Source organism: Microcebus murinus, chromosome 13 (assembly GCF_040939455.1).
Source record: "Microcebus murinus isolate Inina chromosome 13, M.murinus_Inina_mat1.0, whole genome shotgun sequence".
Classification (NCBI taxonomy): Eukaryota; Metazoa; Chordata; class Mammalia; order Primates; family Cheirogaleidae; genus Microcebus; species Microcebus murinus.
This window is the reverse complement of record NC_134116.1, coordinates 63,747,106-63,764,475: the sequence shown is the minus strand read 5'-3', so window position 1 is coordinate 63,764,475 and position 17,370 is coordinate 63,747,106. Positions and strand designations below refer to the sequence as shown.

At 34.1% G+C, this 17,370-nt stretch overlaps 1 protein-coding gene across 1 annotated transcript in view; it reads right to left on the bottom strand.

The window, feature by feature from the left end:
- The window catches only part of KPNA3 (karyopherin subunit alpha 3), an 83,929-nt gene that overhangs the window by 28,697 nt on the left and 37,862 nt on the right, over positions 1–17,370 (bottom strand). The window contains exons 2-6 of the mRNA XM_012737319.3: positions 16,052–16,096; positions 1,134–1,223; positions 927–956; positions 788–840; positions 555–650 (exon numbers count right to left, since the gene is read on the bottom strand). Of these exons, the coding sequence (XP_012592773.1) occupies positions 555–650; positions 788–840; positions 927–956; positions 1,134–1,223; positions 16,052–16,096 (314 nt within the window). The remainder of the gene's footprint in view (positions 1–554; positions 651–787; positions 841–926; positions 957–1,133; positions 1,224–16,051; positions 16,097–17,370) is intronic.

Here is a 17,370-nt window from a genome sequence, read left to right as displayed (position 1 = left end):
TTACCAAATAAAAAACATATGTTGGACATCTAATCATAGCTGGAGTTCTTTTAAAGACTTCACAGAGGATCAGTGATCAGCTGGAATATTCCCAAGGAAAGAAAGAGCCACTTAGTGCTGGAAACCATTCATGTTGACTCAGTCATGAGGTTAATCTATATATAGACTCATAAGTAAAGAGTGACTCAAATACTATTAGGGTTGTTTTAAAATATTACTAATTAAAAAATCCTAATAAAGACTCAACATTTAAGATAAGTTAGAACAGGCAATAAACAAGAAATGAATATTTCCTAGAAAATATATACATACTTCAGAAACTAAAAAGAGAAGCACTTTGGGACTGCTGAATTTGATCATAGAATAAGAAAATTACATAAAAAATGTGTGACAGTTATAGAACTTGGCATCCAATGGGTAAAGAAAGAAAAAAAAATGTATGACAATCAAAAAACACCATACATGCAAAACCAAACTGAACCTACTAATTAAATAACAATCCTAAATTTTAAGTTAACAGACAAAAAGTAAATCAGAGACAAATCCATACTTACTTATCATCCCTTTCTAGACATTTGACTAGAATTGGTAAAATCCCAGATTTTATTAGGTCATCAATTGGTGGGTTTCTGTCACTGGATAATAGTTTTCTAGAAAAAGGAATATAAGAAATTAATTGCTATAATTTTCAAACTATCAACAGAAATAACAATGAACTGCTTCTAGACCATCAGCTAACACATGTGAGGTATGACACAATGCTCTCTCTGGACAACCTAGTATTTACCTTGCTGCCTGGACAGCACTCAACTGGACCACTGGGTTATCACTTGTGGCATTCTGTAATACCAAATGTAAAGTTCAGAAATTAAAAAAAAATCAATTTCAGAACACTTCAAAATGAGAATATTAAATTAATAACATACCTGTAATATAGCTTCTAGTGTTACATTTTGCTTAAAAAGAAAAAAAGGTAATTCAGCAGAGTTTATTAGCAAAACTACATTCATTAGTGTATTTGCTAAAGTTAAAATACCTTATCATTATAAAATCATTCTTATATTAATAATGAAGTTCTCTCAGTTATTATAAAAATTATTTTAAAGAAACTTTATAAAAACAAGGTAACTTACTGCTTTAAAATCAGCATCAACATCTGAATCTTCTAAACTTTCTTCTTGGGGAACATTTCTCTTTTTCAGTAAGTGCTCATCTCTTTTGTTCTGAAAGGCAATCAATAAATGCTTAAGAAGTTATGAAGGCTGCTGTTAATGAAAAATCATTAACATTATTTAAACCTTATCAGGCAATTGTAAAACAAACAATATATAAATATAATATGAATTAAATGTGCATATTGCAAACCAATGACACAATGACAAGGCCATACTCTGGCTTTGATAACAAAATTAACTGGTTTACAGTCCAGCTTTCTCGCTCTCTCGCATGTGTGCGCTCTCTCGCTCTCTCTCTCTCTCTCTCTCTCTCTCTCTCTCTCTCTCTCTCTCTCACACACACACGAACACACAATATTCACTGAGCACCAACTGTTTTGACCAACACTATGACTCCTGATCTTTAGTAAAGATTTGAATTTGGGGATACAATATTAATTTAAAAATCTAGCAAATATATTTCAACTACTTTGCTAGCTTTTATGTACTTATTGCTAATGGTTACTTGAAGCAATTTATTAAGAAGCCAGATTAACGGGAAGAGCCCAATGGTCAAATGTTAAGGTTTATACACGCTTGCTGTGGGTGTGGGGAGTGGCCTATCATTAACATAAATGCCACCTACTTGCCATATTCTCAGATTTAAACTCTTAATATTTGGCTTTTACAAACAAGAATTCTCTACTAACAAATATATTTCTACATTTTATGGGACTTCAATTGTTTATAATGGTAAGCCATGCCATTTTACATAATATGTAAATCACCAATTTTCTCTAGATTTTTAGTTTGTCTATAGAATCAATCAAAACAGATTATATCAAAAGATTAAATGACTTCTAATATCCTTTTCAATTTAACATTTAAAAGGGTATACTTCTAGTGTTCAATATAATATTTATGAAAGTGATTATAACAGAAAGTTACTGAAGAGGAATTAATATCGATGTTAAAATTCAGATTAAGTAAGATTCAGATATATAGAGAGAAATATGCTTATCTGCATGACACCAGTTTTTGTGCTGTGTATAAAAGCAAGCATGTTTAAACAAACTGATGCGTATATATACACTAATCATTAATTCACTAACTTCCATTTACAGCACACTTCTTTAGTAAGTACTTAAATAACCAGTTCTACGTTATTTGTAAATTAAAGCATCTTACAAATATTCAAACCCATGCACTGATATTTTAGATAGTCTCAAGTGGCTCCCCACAAATACTTACTAATTTAACAGTCAGAAAACTTAGCAGACAATATTCTTGACAAAACAAAAGTAACAAAAGGTATCACCACCAATAAAGGACAAACCAACGCTGTGTCCTTCCTGGTCTGGGGCACTGTCCTTCCTGGTCTGGGGCACTGAAGTGATGAACAACATCACTTCTGTGGTATTCCTAACTTAAATAAATGAATAACATGAGAAAAGTCAGACAAACCCAAATCTGTAATTCTATAAAAAGTAGGTCTATATTCTTCAAAAATGTAGTCATAGAAGATAAAGACTGAGGAACAGTTCTAAATTAAAGGTGACTAAAGAAACATGATAATTAAAATAAAATGTCTGATCTTGGATTTATAAAGGACATTATTGGAAGGAATATGCAAAATCTATGGATTAGATGGTAAAATTTTACCTAAGTTAATTTGATGAATGCACTGTAGCTACATGGAAACGTGTTTTTATGAAATATGAACTGATGTATTAAGGGTAATGGTGCATGATGCTTGCAGCTTAACTGGTTCAAGAAATATATATTTATATATAGATATAAATTAAAGAGAAGAATAGGCAAATATGGAAAAATACTAACTATCAAGGAATCTGAGTATTGACTAAAGAGTATTTGATGTGTTTTGTACTATTCTTACAACTTTATATTTCAAACCACAAATTTGAAATTGTTTCAAAAAGTTTAAACTGTATTATACTCTGTGGTTTGTAATATATAGTTTTAGAATCTATTGTATAATATGGTAATCTTTAACATCTCTTGGATTTAATCCATTTAAAAAGTTTTAACAAAGTTTACTGACAGATTAGCTTCACTTGCCCAAATGATTCTAACCCTGATCCCATTCTATTTTCATTCTCTATTTCCTTTACCTTTTCCAGAGACTGAACAATCAAAGCTTCCAAAGGCCTTTTAGCAATCTTACTCCTACCATTCCTCCTCTTCCAGGTATTTATAGGCATAGAAGTAATATAAAGCATAAATACAACTAAAACCACCTGTATACACAGACCCCCATTTTCTCATTATATAAATCCGTGGTCTTTTTTGATAAAGATACCCTTTATCTGGGGTAAGGTAGTTCCTTTCTATTCCTAATTTGCTAAGATATTTTTTTCTTCTTAAGCCATTAATGAGCACTTAATTTTATCAAATTGTGCTTCTTTGCATCTATGGAAATGAACATATAGTTTTTCCCTTTCCTCTTTAAATACAGTAAATTGATTTTCTAACATTAAACTATCCTTGCAAGTCCTGGGATAAATCTTTCTTGGAATTTGTTTTTAAAGTATTCACTGCTGAACTTGATTTGCTAATATTTTATTTAGGATTTTTCTTCCCCTATACCCTAAGTGAAATTTGCTGATAAGCATCTTTTCTCAGACTGTCCTGGTCTGGTGCTTGGGGTCATGCTATTGCTAGCTGCATAAAATGAGCTGAGAAGTATTCCCTCTACCTTCTCTTAAGTAACTTAAGCTGAAATTATCTGTTCCTTCAGTGTCTGCTGAAGTTCCACCTGTTAGACTACCTTTTCTTTTATAGGAGAAGTGAGAAAGGTTAAATTTTTACCTATTGATATTAATTTGTTTTCAGACTATTCAGGCTTTTCATATCTCCTTTTGTCAGCTGGATAAATTATTTTTATTTTTTCCACTACGAAATTGCCCACTTCACTCAAGTCTTCAAATGTATTGGCATACAGTTGCTCATATTCAAATTGTTTACAAAAATGGCAGTAATTCCCCTTCCCAGTTCCATGTCTCTGAGTAGTCCAGTCCTGCACGGATTGTAGGCATGGCTGTGCCATGTGTGACTTGCTTTGGCAACAGGACATTAAGCAACTTGAAAAGTGCTTACACATCAGGGCAGGTCCTTGCTTACTGCTCTTTTTCTGAAACCATCATGTGAACAACACTGAGCCAGTGGGGGATGAGGCTATGTGGAACACAACCAAGGTCCCTAGCCAACAGCCAGACATTTACATGAGACCATCCTAGAACATCTGGTCATGAATCAACCCACCAGCTGACCACAGACAATAAGGGAGCCCAGCAGAAAGCAGCTGAAAAACCATTCTGCCAACCCACAGAATTGTTAGAGGAATAAAATGGATATTGTTTTAAGACAGTTTTGGAGTAATTTATTATGCAGAAAAAACTAGCTAAATGTTTTAAAATTTATGCTATATTCATATTAATATGCCTTTTAAATTTTCTAGTATTGTTTATTTCTTCCTTCTCTCACCTTGCTATACATTTCTCTATGAAGTAACACTTTAACTGCATTCTACAGATTCTGACATATAATATTTTTTCCTACTATTCATTTTAGGTATTCCTACTTACCATTAGGATTTCTTTGATGCTCAGTGTATTTAGAAATACTTTAAAACTTTTATAACCTCAACTACTATGAAGTTTTTGTAACCTTTTCTTTTTTTTTTTTGAGACAGAATCTCACTTTTTTGCCCAGGCTAGAGTGAGTGCCGTGGCATCAGCCTAGCTCACAGCAACCTCAAACTCCTGGGCTCAAGCAATCCTACTGCCTCAGCCTCCCGAGTAGCTGGGACTACAGGCATGTGCCACCATGCCCGGCTAATTTTTTCTATATATATTAGTTGGCCAATTAATTTCTTTCTATTTATAGTAGAGACGGGTCTCGCTCTTGCTCAGGTTGGTTTCAAACTCCTGACCTCAAGCAATCCCACCTCGGCCTCCCAGAGTGCTAGGATTACAGGTGTGAGCCACTGCGCCCAGCCTTGTAACTGTCTTCCGGCCTTATAACTGTCTTATTCACTGATTTCTAATTTAATTAGATTATGGTCAGAGAATATGGTCTGTACAACATGCTGAAATTAGCTGACATTTGCTTTATACCAGAGGTCCCCAAACTTTCTCAGTCTACAGTGTAGGCCAAAGGAAATATCTAAGTTTCTTTTATGGAGTAGGTAGGTCCAAACAACTTAACAGTCATTTGGAAAAAAGAAAAGAAAAACATAAAAATTGAAAGAAAAATTATTTCACTCAGATAAAGACTAATAAAAAGGAATACAGTGTGATTTAATGTTCAAACTGAACTGCCTCTTCATAGTTCTGGGGTATCTGAAAGATGTCCCTGTATTACTCTCAAAATTTAGAATAGCCCTTTGAGTTTACTGTGGAGCCCCATGGTGCCTCAGAGTATAGTTTGGAAACTACAACTTATACTATCACAAAATCAGTTTCCAAATATATATGTGGTTTTACATGTTTATTAATTAAAGCTATTAAATTTCTACCTCCTATTAATTACTGTGTTTAATCTATTCAATACTAAGAAAGTCATCCATAATGATTATGTCTTTGACAAATTTCTACTTCTAATTTTGCCAATTTTTACATTATATATTTGGACATACATTATTAGGCATAGACTAGTTTGCAGCTAATGTAGCTTCTTAGTAAACTGTTTCTTTTAACAAACATTATGTAACAACTCCTGTATTTAAATGGAAAAGATCCTAATAGGACCAAAACATCTAGGTCACAAGAACCCTACTTTACTCTTAACAAAAATATGTACAAGCCAAGGAAAGATAATCCCTGGGCAGGTTTCTGGTGATTTGACTAATCATTAAAGGAGGCTTCATAAAAACCAGTAACTTAAACTGTCCCTTCACTTGATGCCCTAAAGATTTTTACCTTTTTGAAGACTGCACTACAATAAATTCAGCATCCATAAAAGGTGTACTTTCCTTTTGTCAAGTGGGAGGAAAACTCAGGGCTCATGGGGAACTAGTCTAGTTTTAAGAGTTACCAATCCTTAAACACACATACAGATTAGACACTCTTAAGTTCCTTTAAAAACCATTATTAATCTATTATCCATGTATATGTTTATCTAATCCTTTTAAATCTTCTGTTTTCTATTAGGTTGAACCACATACAATTGCCACTTTGTAGATCAAAAAGGTTAACCATGAGAGATTTCTTATGACCCCATCTAGCATTGTTAGTTTCTACATGTCATTAATCTCTGTATAAAGTACTTCTTTTTCATTCCCAATTTCCTCTTTCCATCTTGAAAAAGTTGCTTGCAATTCTAAAGTTAAGTTTGTGAAACAAGTCAGCAGTCACTTCTTACAAATATTAGGGAAAGGATAATTACATTATTTATTGGCCTCTCCATCTCAAACCTGAAGTAATACAATTTGTTTTTATCCGATAATACCCTAATTGTCTTAAATACTCATCCAATTTTAGTTCCTGTGAAATAAAAACCTTTACTTTCCAGAAGAGTAGTTAGGAAATATTAGAATTAAAATTTGAACCCAGGTAGTGGCTACAGAGACTGTTTTCTTAAATATATTCTACTGCTTGTTTTTTTTTTTTTTTTTTTTAGAAGTAGCCCAACTCTAGCTGTATCTACTAAATGCTTCTAAAGAGGTAGAAAAAAAAATGCTCAAAAGCTATCTTTCCCTCAATATTGATATTTATGAAATGACATTACTGCTGGGTAGTTACATGGATATTCACCCACAAGTTTTATATATTTATATTTTGGGCACTCTGCTCAGTGTGTTTTCAAAAAGTTTGGTTTTTTTAAATAACACTACTGATTCATCAATCATACAAGGATTGACAACCTAATAATTTCTTTTTACTGCAGGATCGTTAATTGATCTTATCAAATGGCTGGGGTTTTTTTGATACTAATTTAGGCTTTAATTCTTTGTAACTTAAATTAGAGATCCACATGCAGTTGCACAAAATAATATAGAGAAATCCCTTGTACCTTTTGTTTGGGTTCCTCCAATGGTAACACTTTGCAAAACTTTAGTATAATATTGCAACTGGGACATTGACATTGATACAATCTACTGGTCTTATTCAGATTTCCCATATTACATGTGTGTGTATGTATATTAAGTTCTATACAATTTTATCACCTGTAAAGATTTATGTACCCAACACCATCATCAAGATGTTGACCAGTTCCAAAAACACAAAATGCTCTATCTCTCTGCACTTTATAAGAAAAATCGCCTCCCTCTCACCTCCCTGCCCCTATATTTAACCACTGGCAACCACTAATCTGTCTTTCATTTTTAAAATTTTATCATTTCAAAAATGTTAAATAAATGGAATCATACACTATATAACTTTCTTATGATGGGATTTCTTGACTGAGCATAATTTTCTGGACATTCATACAAACTATTTTATGTATCAATATTTTGATACATACCTTTTGATACCTTTTTATTGCTGAGTAGTAAATATTTCATTGTACATAACTATAGATATACCAGTTTGTCTATTTACCCATTAAAGGACATCTGAGTTGTTTCTAGGTTTTGGCTATTAAAAATAAAGTTGCTATATCAATAAGCATGTACAGGTTTTATGCAAATTTTCATTCCTCTGCGATAAAGGCCCAAGAGTGTGAGTGCTGGGTCACACAGAGATTAGTTCAGATAAGAAACTGTCACGCTGTTTTCCAGAGTGATTGTACCATTTTACATTTCTACCAGCAACATATGAGTGATCCAATTTCTCCACATCCTTGCAGTATTTGGTGTTGCCGCTATTATTTATCTCAGCTGTTCTGATAGATGTGTAGTGGGTTTCAATCTCTATTTCCCTGATGACTAATCATGTTGACATCTTTTCATGTGCTTTCTGTGTATCCCCTCAATGAAAAGATTCTTCATACCTTTTGCTCATTTCTAAATGGATTTTTTATTACTGTTGAGTTTTTAGTTTTTGTTTTGTTTAAGAGATAGGGTCTCGCTATGTTGTCTCAGCTGGAGTGTAGTGGCTATCGCAGGCACAATCATTGCACACTACAGCCTCTAACCTCTGGGTTAAGTGATCCTTCTGCCTCAGCCTCCTGAAAAACAGGCATGTTCCCCCATATGCAGCTCTTACTCTTACATTTTCGGAGTTCATTATATATGCTGGATACTAGTCCTTTATTGGATATATGGCTTACAAATATGTTCTTCCAGTATCTAGTTTGTCTTTTTATCCTCTTCACATGGGCTTTCACAGAGCAAAAATAAATAAATAAATAAATAATTTTTTTTTTTTTGAGACAGAGTCTTGCTTTGTTGCCTGTGCTAGAGTGCTGTGGTTTCAGGCTAGCTCACAGCAACCTCAAACTCCTGGGCTCAAGCAATCCTTCTGCCTCAGCCTCCCAAGTAGCTGGGACTACAGACATGTGCCACCATGCCCAGCTAATTATTTCTATATATTTTTAATTGTCCAACTAATTTCTTTCTATTTTTAGTAGAGATGGGGGTCTCACTCCTGCTCAGGCTGGTCTTGAACTCCTGACCTTGAGAAATCCTCCTGCCTCAGCCTCCCAGAGTGCTAGGATTACAGGCATGAGCCACCACGTCCAGCCCAGAGCAAAATTTTTTAATCCAATGTATCAGTTTGTCCTCTTATGGATTAGGCTTTGGTGGTCAAGTCCAAGGACTCTTTCCTTGGTCTTAGATATTAAAGACTTTTTTCCCAAGTTTTTTCCTAAAAGTTTTATAAGTTTTGTACTTTACATTTAAGTCTATGATACATTTTGTATTTTTGCATAAGGTGTGAGCTTTAGGTTGAGGTTCTATTTTTGTCTACGAATGTCCAATTGTTCTGGTACCATTTCTTGAAAAAGCTATCCATCCTTCATTGAATTGGTTTTGTACCTTTGCCAAAAATCAGTTGGGTGTATCTGTGTGGGTCTATTTCTGGATTCTATCTTCTATTCCATTGATCCATGCATCCTTCCCTCTGCCAATACCACACAGTAATAATTACTATAGTTATATAGTGTTAAGCTTTCATAGTGGATGAAACAATTCCTCCTATTTTATTCTTGTAAAGACTGCTTTCGCTATTCTAGATGCCTGCGCCTTTCCATAGAACATTTTAAAGTAAGTTTGTCTATTTTTACAAAAAACCTTGGTGGGATTTCAATAGGAAATGCATTAAACTAATCATCAATTTAGGGAGTATTGACATATTTATTGTGTCAAGGCTTCCAATCCATGACCACAGTGCATTGTCTCTCTATTTACTGAAGTCTTGTTTGATATCTTTCACCAGTATTTTGTAATATTTAGTACACAAATCCTGTACATGTTTTGTTAATGTATACTGAAGTGTTTTACTGGCTTTGGAGGGACTAAAAATGGTACTGTGCTTTAAATTTTGGTTTCTGCATGTTCACTGTCAGTATACACAAATGTGATAGATTTTTGCATTTCTTTATTCTGTGACCTTGTTGAACTAATTTGTTAGTTCTAAAAGGTTTTTATAGACTCCTTGGGATGTTCTACATAGACACTCATCCTCAAATAGGGACGGTGTATTTCTTTCATTTCAAACTAAATATGTTTTATTTCTTTTTCTTGACTTATGGCACTAGCTAGAATTTCCAGCACTATAATAAATAAGAGTAGTGAAAATGCACATTGCTGCTTTGTTCCCAAATCTGAGGGGGGAAGCATTCAGTCTTTCACCATTACGTACAATGTTAGTTGTGGGGTTTTTGCAGTGCTCTTTATCAAGATGAGGTTAATTCCCCTCTATTCCTAACTTGTTGATAGTTTTTATCAGAAATGAGTATTAGATTTCATCAAATGCTTTTCTTATACCAATTGATATGATCGTATGATTTTTTTTTCTTCTTGGCTTGTTAATAGGGGGGAATTTAGGAAATTTTTAAAAAGAAATATTTTAAAAAATTAACTAAAACAAGTACTGGATCTGATCAGCCAAGTGGGGCAGTATGGTGGTTTTTTTCTTTATGTAAGACCTTAAACCTGCCTCACCTCCAGATCTAATGACAATAAAGGCCTATCGCCCATCTGACTGATCAATCATCAAGAGATGATTATATCCAGTTTAATATAATGGGCCAAAGTTGAAAACACCAGTAACAGGTTTTGGACTGATTCTCAACTTATGAAGCATTATTCATAATGCTTCATAATTCACCCAACAAATATTTATTTAGAGAGGCATTATAGCATAATTGTTAAGAGCCCTGCCATTTATTAGCATGTGACTTTTTTTTTTTTTTTTTTGAGACAGAGTCTCACTTGGTCGCCCAGGCTAGAGTGAGTGCCATGGCATCAGCCTAGCTCAGAGCAACCTCAATCTCTTGGGCTCAAACGATCCTACTGCCTTAGCCTCCCAAGTAGCTGGGACTACAGGCATGTGTCACCATGCTCGGCTAATTTTTTGTATATATATTTTGTATATATATATTTTTGGTTGGTCAATTAATTTCTCTCTATATTTAGTAGAAATGGGGTCTCACTCAGGCTGGTTTCAAACTCCTGACCTCAAGCAATCCGCCCGCCTTGGTCTCCCAGAGTGCTAGGATTACAGGCATGAGCCACCATGCCTGGCCTAGCTTGTGACTTTAGATGAGTCCTATGTAATTCTGTCTACAATGTAATATAAAATGCAAATATAGGTGTCTATGAAAGTGTTGATGCGTAAAGGCCTAACTAAACAGGAAAGGAAGAGAGCAAGGAGGTAAAATAAGAGTTCACACAAAAGGGGTCACAGGCCAGGTCAACAATACATATTAATAACTAGATTTCATCCTCAATTTTGATGGATTGGTATCAGTGTTATTCAAAGTATGACCCTAAAACTATGTTACAAGTCTGCTACAAGATAAGGAGCTTATGCAAGAATGTAAATTAACTGTGAAACTAAGCACACTGTTTAATTCGAATATTTTATGCATAAAGACTTACTTTAAAATAAATTTAAGTTGACATAAAAATTGTATTACTTTATTGTGTAAAACATGATGTTTTGAAATACGTATATATTTTAGAATGGTTATGAGCTAATTAACATATTAATTACCCCCGTGTCATTTTTTTGTGATGAAAACACTTAAAATCTACTCTTGGCGATTTTCAAGAATACAATACATTGTTATTAACTATAGTTAATAACCATGTTGTACAATAGATCTCTTGACTTATTCCTCCTATCTAAATGAAATTCTGCATACTCTGATCAACATCTCCCCAATTCTCCCCTGCCCCTAGTCCCTGGTATCCAACGTCCTACTCTCTACTTCTATGAGTTCAATTTTTTTAGATTCCACATCTAAGTGAGATCCTATGGTATTTGTCTTCTTTGCCTGGCTTATTTCAGTTAACATATAGTCCTCTGGACTAGGTTTTCATAAAAGAGAGGATATCCGTCTTTTTCAAGGCTAAATAGTATTCCTTATGTCTATATACCACATTTCCTTTATCCCTTCATTTGTTGGTGAATATTTGGGTTGATACCATATCTTGGCTATTGTGAATAATGCTGCAATGAACACGTGAGTGCAGATCTCTCTTCAATATACTGATTTAATCTCCTTTAGAAATATATACAATAGGCCAGTTCTCTTCTGCAGGGCGAACTTGCGCTGCTCTGTCTATGGAGCAGACTTTCTAACTTTCTATAGTTTCTAAATAAATCTTACTTTCACTCAAAAAAAAAAAAAAGAAAGAAATATATACAATAGTAGGATTGCTGGATCATATAATAGCTCTACTTTAAATTTTTTGAGAAACCTCTATCCTGTTTTCCATAATGGCTGTACTAAGTTACATTTCCAACAACAGTGTACAAAGATTTCCTTTTCTCCACATCCTCACTAATACTTACCTCTCATCTTTTTGATAACAGCCATTCTAACAGGTGTGAGATATCTCATTGTGATTTTGATTTCCCTGATGATTAATGATATTGAATATTTTTTCATATACCTGTCAGTCATTTGTATGTTTTCTTCTGAGGATATTTATTCAGGTCCTTTGCCCATTTTTAAATCAGCTTCTTTTCTTGCTATTAAGTTATTTAAATTCCTTACTTAATAATAAAACCTTATCAGATGCATAGTTTACAAGTATTTTCTGTAGGTTGTCTCTTCATCTTTTTTTTTTTTTTTTGAGACAGAGTCTCACTTTGTTGCCCAGGGTAGAGTGAGTGCTGTGGCATCAGCCTACCTCACAGCAATCTCAAACTCCTGGGCTGAAGCAATCTTTCTGCCTCAGACTCCCGAGTAGCTGGGACTACAGGCATGTGCCACCATGCCCGGCTAATTTTTTCTCTATATATGAGTTGGCCAATTAATTTCTTTCTATTTATAGTAGAGACGGGGTCTCGCTCTTGCTCAGGCTGGTTTTGAACTCTTGACCTCGAGCAATCCTCCCACCTCGGCCTCCCAGAGTGCTAGGATTATAGGTGTGAGCCACTGTGCCCAGCCTCTTCATCTTCATTATGTTGTTCCCTTTACTGTGCCAAAACTTTTTAAATTGATGTAATCTCACTTGTCTATTTTTTTTGTTGTTGCCTGTGCTTTTGAGAAAATCACTGGCCAGACCAATGTCACAGAGTATTTCCCCTTCCTGTGTTTTCTTTTCTTTCTTTCTTTTTTTTTTTTTCCAGAGACAGGGTCTCATTGTATTGTCCAGGCTGGACTAGAACTCTGGCCTCAAGTAATTTCCCTGCCTCAGCCTCCTGAGTTACTGGGATTACATAAAGGCACGGGCCACCACACCTGGCTCCCTGTGTTTTCCTCTAATAGTTTTACAGTTCCAGGTCTTATGTTTAAGGCTTTAATCTATTTGGAGTTGATTTTTGTATATAGTAAGAGACAAGAGTTTAGTGTCATTCTTCTGCATGTGGATAGCCAATTTTCCCAACACTGTTGAAAGGACTGTCCTTTTCCTGACTGTGTGTTCTTGGCACCTTTGTCAAAAATCAATTGACCATAAATGTATAAATTTATTTCTAGGCTTTCTATTCTATTCCATTGGTCTATGTGTCTGTTTTTATGTCAGTACCAAGCTGTTTTGACTACTGTAGCTTTGCAGTAGATTTTCAAATGAGGTAGTTTGATGCCTCTGCCTTTGTTTTTTTGCTTAAGATTACTTTGGCTATTTGGGGTCTTTTGTGGTTCCATACAAATTTTAGGATGTTTTTTCTAAATGTCATTGGAAGTTTAACAGGGACTGCACTGAATCTATACATCACACTGGGTAATATGAACATTTTAACAATATTAATTCTTCCAATCCATGAACATGGGATATCTTTCCATTTTTTTGTGTCAGAAAGACTTTCTTGATAAAGGAAGCAGTGCCTTATTTTATAGTTGTGCACAAGCTTCCTAACTTGTCACAGATCAGGACTTTTGAGTAGCACTGGCTATATCTAAAGTATTTTTCTTAAAACTTCAATTACTAATTTAAATATAAATACAAATTTTAAAAGATTCTAATTTTTAATTCTTGAATAGTAGCGCATAGTGAATACCAACTACATATCCAGAATTCAATTAGGTATTTTGAGATGGGTTGGGGAATTACTTGTGTGTAGGGGGGTATAGATGGTAGATATGTTTATTACCTTCACTTTAGAAGCTCATATTCTAATAGAACAGGCGTCCTCAAACTACAGCCCACGGGCCATATGTGAGTGTTTTTGCCCATTTGCTTTTTTACTTCAAAATAAGATATGTGCAGTGTGCATAGGAATTTGTTTATAGTTTTTTTTAAACTATAGTCTGGCCCTCCAACGGTCTGAGGGACAGTGAACTGGCCCCCTGTTTAAAAAGTCTGAGGACCCCTGTAATAGAAAATGAAATATTCAAAGCAACTTCCATGGGGTGAAGTAAGTTACCAATCAGTGCTCATCAATGAACTCTAGTGACTAACTCCCTTTTTCTTGTATTTCCAAGAATCTCAATGTCAATAAGGAACAATACTCTGATTCTTTCCTCAATGGAGCAATAGAGGTGGCAAGGCTGGAATCAGAGAGACACTCTGATCATAAAGACTAGAGGAATCTTCTCTTAAGGAGGCTCTATATACCTCTGTAGAATTATATCAAAATCAACTAAGCTTTGCTTGAACTTTAGTCTTTGTTTCAGGAAGGGTTTCATTTTCCACTGCTTACTTGCAGAATTATTAAATGTGAAATAAGAAATTACTTGAGAGATTTCTTTAATTAATTTCATTTTCAATCCTACTATAAGGATTTTCAGGAATGGTTACCTTTGGAGCAGCCAATACCTAAGAAGGGGCTCTGGGTTACAGGTACTTTCTTTATGAAAATTCATCAAGCTGTACGCTTAAAATGTATGGACTCTTTTGTACATGTATGTCAATAAAATGTCAAAAAAGAAAACAAAGTTAAATCAAAAGTGTTAAGACTGGCAAGGAGCTTATTTTACTTTATTAGGCTAAGGCTTAATTCATTCTTTGTTCCAAATCACCCAAGGATCTAAAAGAACTTGCAAATATGATTACCAAAATACTTTTGTGGCCATTAAGGAGTTAAGAAGTTGACAGGACACCGAAATTAGTAAGTATTTTTAAAATTAGTAAAAAATGAGAAGGGAAGGGTACTAGAGAATGGATTTCAGGAACTATATAATAATAATATACCAATGAACATGACATTACATTGATGGGCAAAAATTCAAAATCTGATTATACAAACATTTTGGAAAAATAAGCTAATTCCAATTTATCCTTCAAGTTTCAGCTTAAATGTTTCTTCAGACAAATCACCCTTGAACACCTTGTTAAAAAAAACTCTCACTCTATTAATTTTTATGGCTACCTATTTTCCCTCCATAGCATTATTCACAATTTGTAAAGATATATTTGGTTATGTGATTATTTATATAATGTTCAACTCCCTGAGACAGTAGCTCAAATAGTGATGTTTGGTTGAATAACTAAATGAATTTCTGATAAAGATCTTATGAACACAGTCAAATATGAGCTTCTGGCAAACAATATTAGTACTTTGTAAAAATAGAGATATGAAGAGCTACCTAGCCAGTATATGATAGAAAGTGCATATTAAATAAGTTATTATTGAACTAAAAAATAAATTCACAGGTTTATTTAGTTCTAGTGACTATAAAGGACAGTGTACTTTCAGAATTAAGACCTTCCTTCTCTCTAAAACTGAAAAGTTTCAAGATAAATTTTAACACAGGAAAGAGTTTTAGGAGTGAATTAGATCAGGAAAAGGATTTAAGATAAACACTAAGATTTGAAATAAATTTCAAATCTATTTTTTAAAATGTACATGTATATAGAGAGAATTCATTATGTGCATATTTTCTTGATCGGCAATTTAAATACTCATTTCAAATAAAATATGTTCGCATGAAAACACAATCTAATAAAGGTAACTCTAAAGTTCTCCAAAAATAATGGAAGAAAATATAATAAATTTTAACAGCAGTTGCATTCAATTGGCAAGGTATAAGGTTTTTCTACTTTCATTTATTTTTCTAAAATATCTTTAATAGGTATATAACTTTTACATGGGGAAAGGGAGAGGAATCCTGTTCTGTACACAGCCCACAGAAAGAAGATATTAAGGAAAAAGTATCTAACTTTATCAGATGTTATAAGAATTTCAATGATGGTAAAGTACTTCACACAGTGCCTAGAACCTCAACAAATGAAAGCTGCTATGATTATATACCATTATAAACTATCTCATAATGTGTGGTTTTAGGGATGACCACTAATTTGTCACAGTATTTTTGTTATTCAAGTTATACAGCATTTTAACATCAGAAAAATCTTCTAATTTTCAAATCACCCTTACCTTCCGCAGTTCAACTGTCACTTCATTTCTGTGTCTTCGCATTGTCTAAAAAGAAAAATAAAGATTACATAAGTATCAAAGTACTGATATTACTAGTATATATTAATAAATTAAGGTCTCCGGCATTTGAGATTTAAATTTTTTTAGAAGTAATTTAAGGATTAAAGACTAAGTTTTATACTTTAAATGATGAACTATAATTAGTTAAAAAGTCAAAACTATTTTATTGGAAATTTGTTGGTTAATTTTGCGGAAGATGGAGCTGCCTAGGGCCTTGGCTGCCTAGGATCCATTTACCTCTCCAAATTGTAAACAGTTTTCTTTGGGGAATTATATCCTTCCCACTGTGTACAGTCTTGATGAAACCTCAACTGCCTCACTCTTTCGTAGCTCAAGCAGGGCATAAGACCTAACTATACTAACAGAATTCTTTCCCCTATAACTCTGAATCTTAAGCAAAGTGGAAAGGGGAAATAAAAAAGGCATATTAAATTCCAAAGGAAGAATTTAGATAAGGTAGTGAACAATACCTATACCCTTGACTTGCTCTATTCCCAGTTCTTCTGTGTCCCTACTCATTCTATGAGCTACCTCATATTCTTCCAAAAATTATGGTTTTACTTAAGTCAGCCAGAGATGTTTTTTGATGCTTGCAACCAATAAATTATATCTCTAATGACTTATGTTTTAAAAAGCAATGTTTTGGCCTTAAAAACCACATGAAATGACAAAAATTTGAGATAAATATTTTGTATTTTTTTTTTTTTTGAGACAGAGCCTCACTTTGTTGCCCAGGTTAGAGTGAGTGCCATGGCGTCAGCCTAGCTCACAGCAACCTTAAACTCCTGGGCTCAAGCAATCCTACTGCCTCAGCCTCCCGAGTAGCTGGGAGTACAGGCATGCGCCACCATGCCCGGCTAATTTTTTCTCTATATATTAGTTGGCCAATTAATTTCTTTCTATTTGTAGTAGAATGGGGTCTCGCTGTTGCTCAGGCTGGTTTCAAACTCCTGACCTGGAGCAATCCGCCCGCCTCGGCCTCCCAGAGTGCTAGGATTATAGACGTGAGCCACCTCACCCGGCCGATATTTTGTATTAAAAGGTAATATAAACTTACCTTTGTAAGTTTATTGAGAGGCTCTATCAGGCATGTCTTATAAGGAACCACTGAAATGATTATATAGCCCCCTCTGATATACTGATATGATAGGTTATTTTATTACACATTAATGTATCATTACATCCTTAAATTTCCAAAATAAAGACTGTATGGTCATGGGATATTATTTTTTTAATATACTGCTGGATTCAGTATGCTA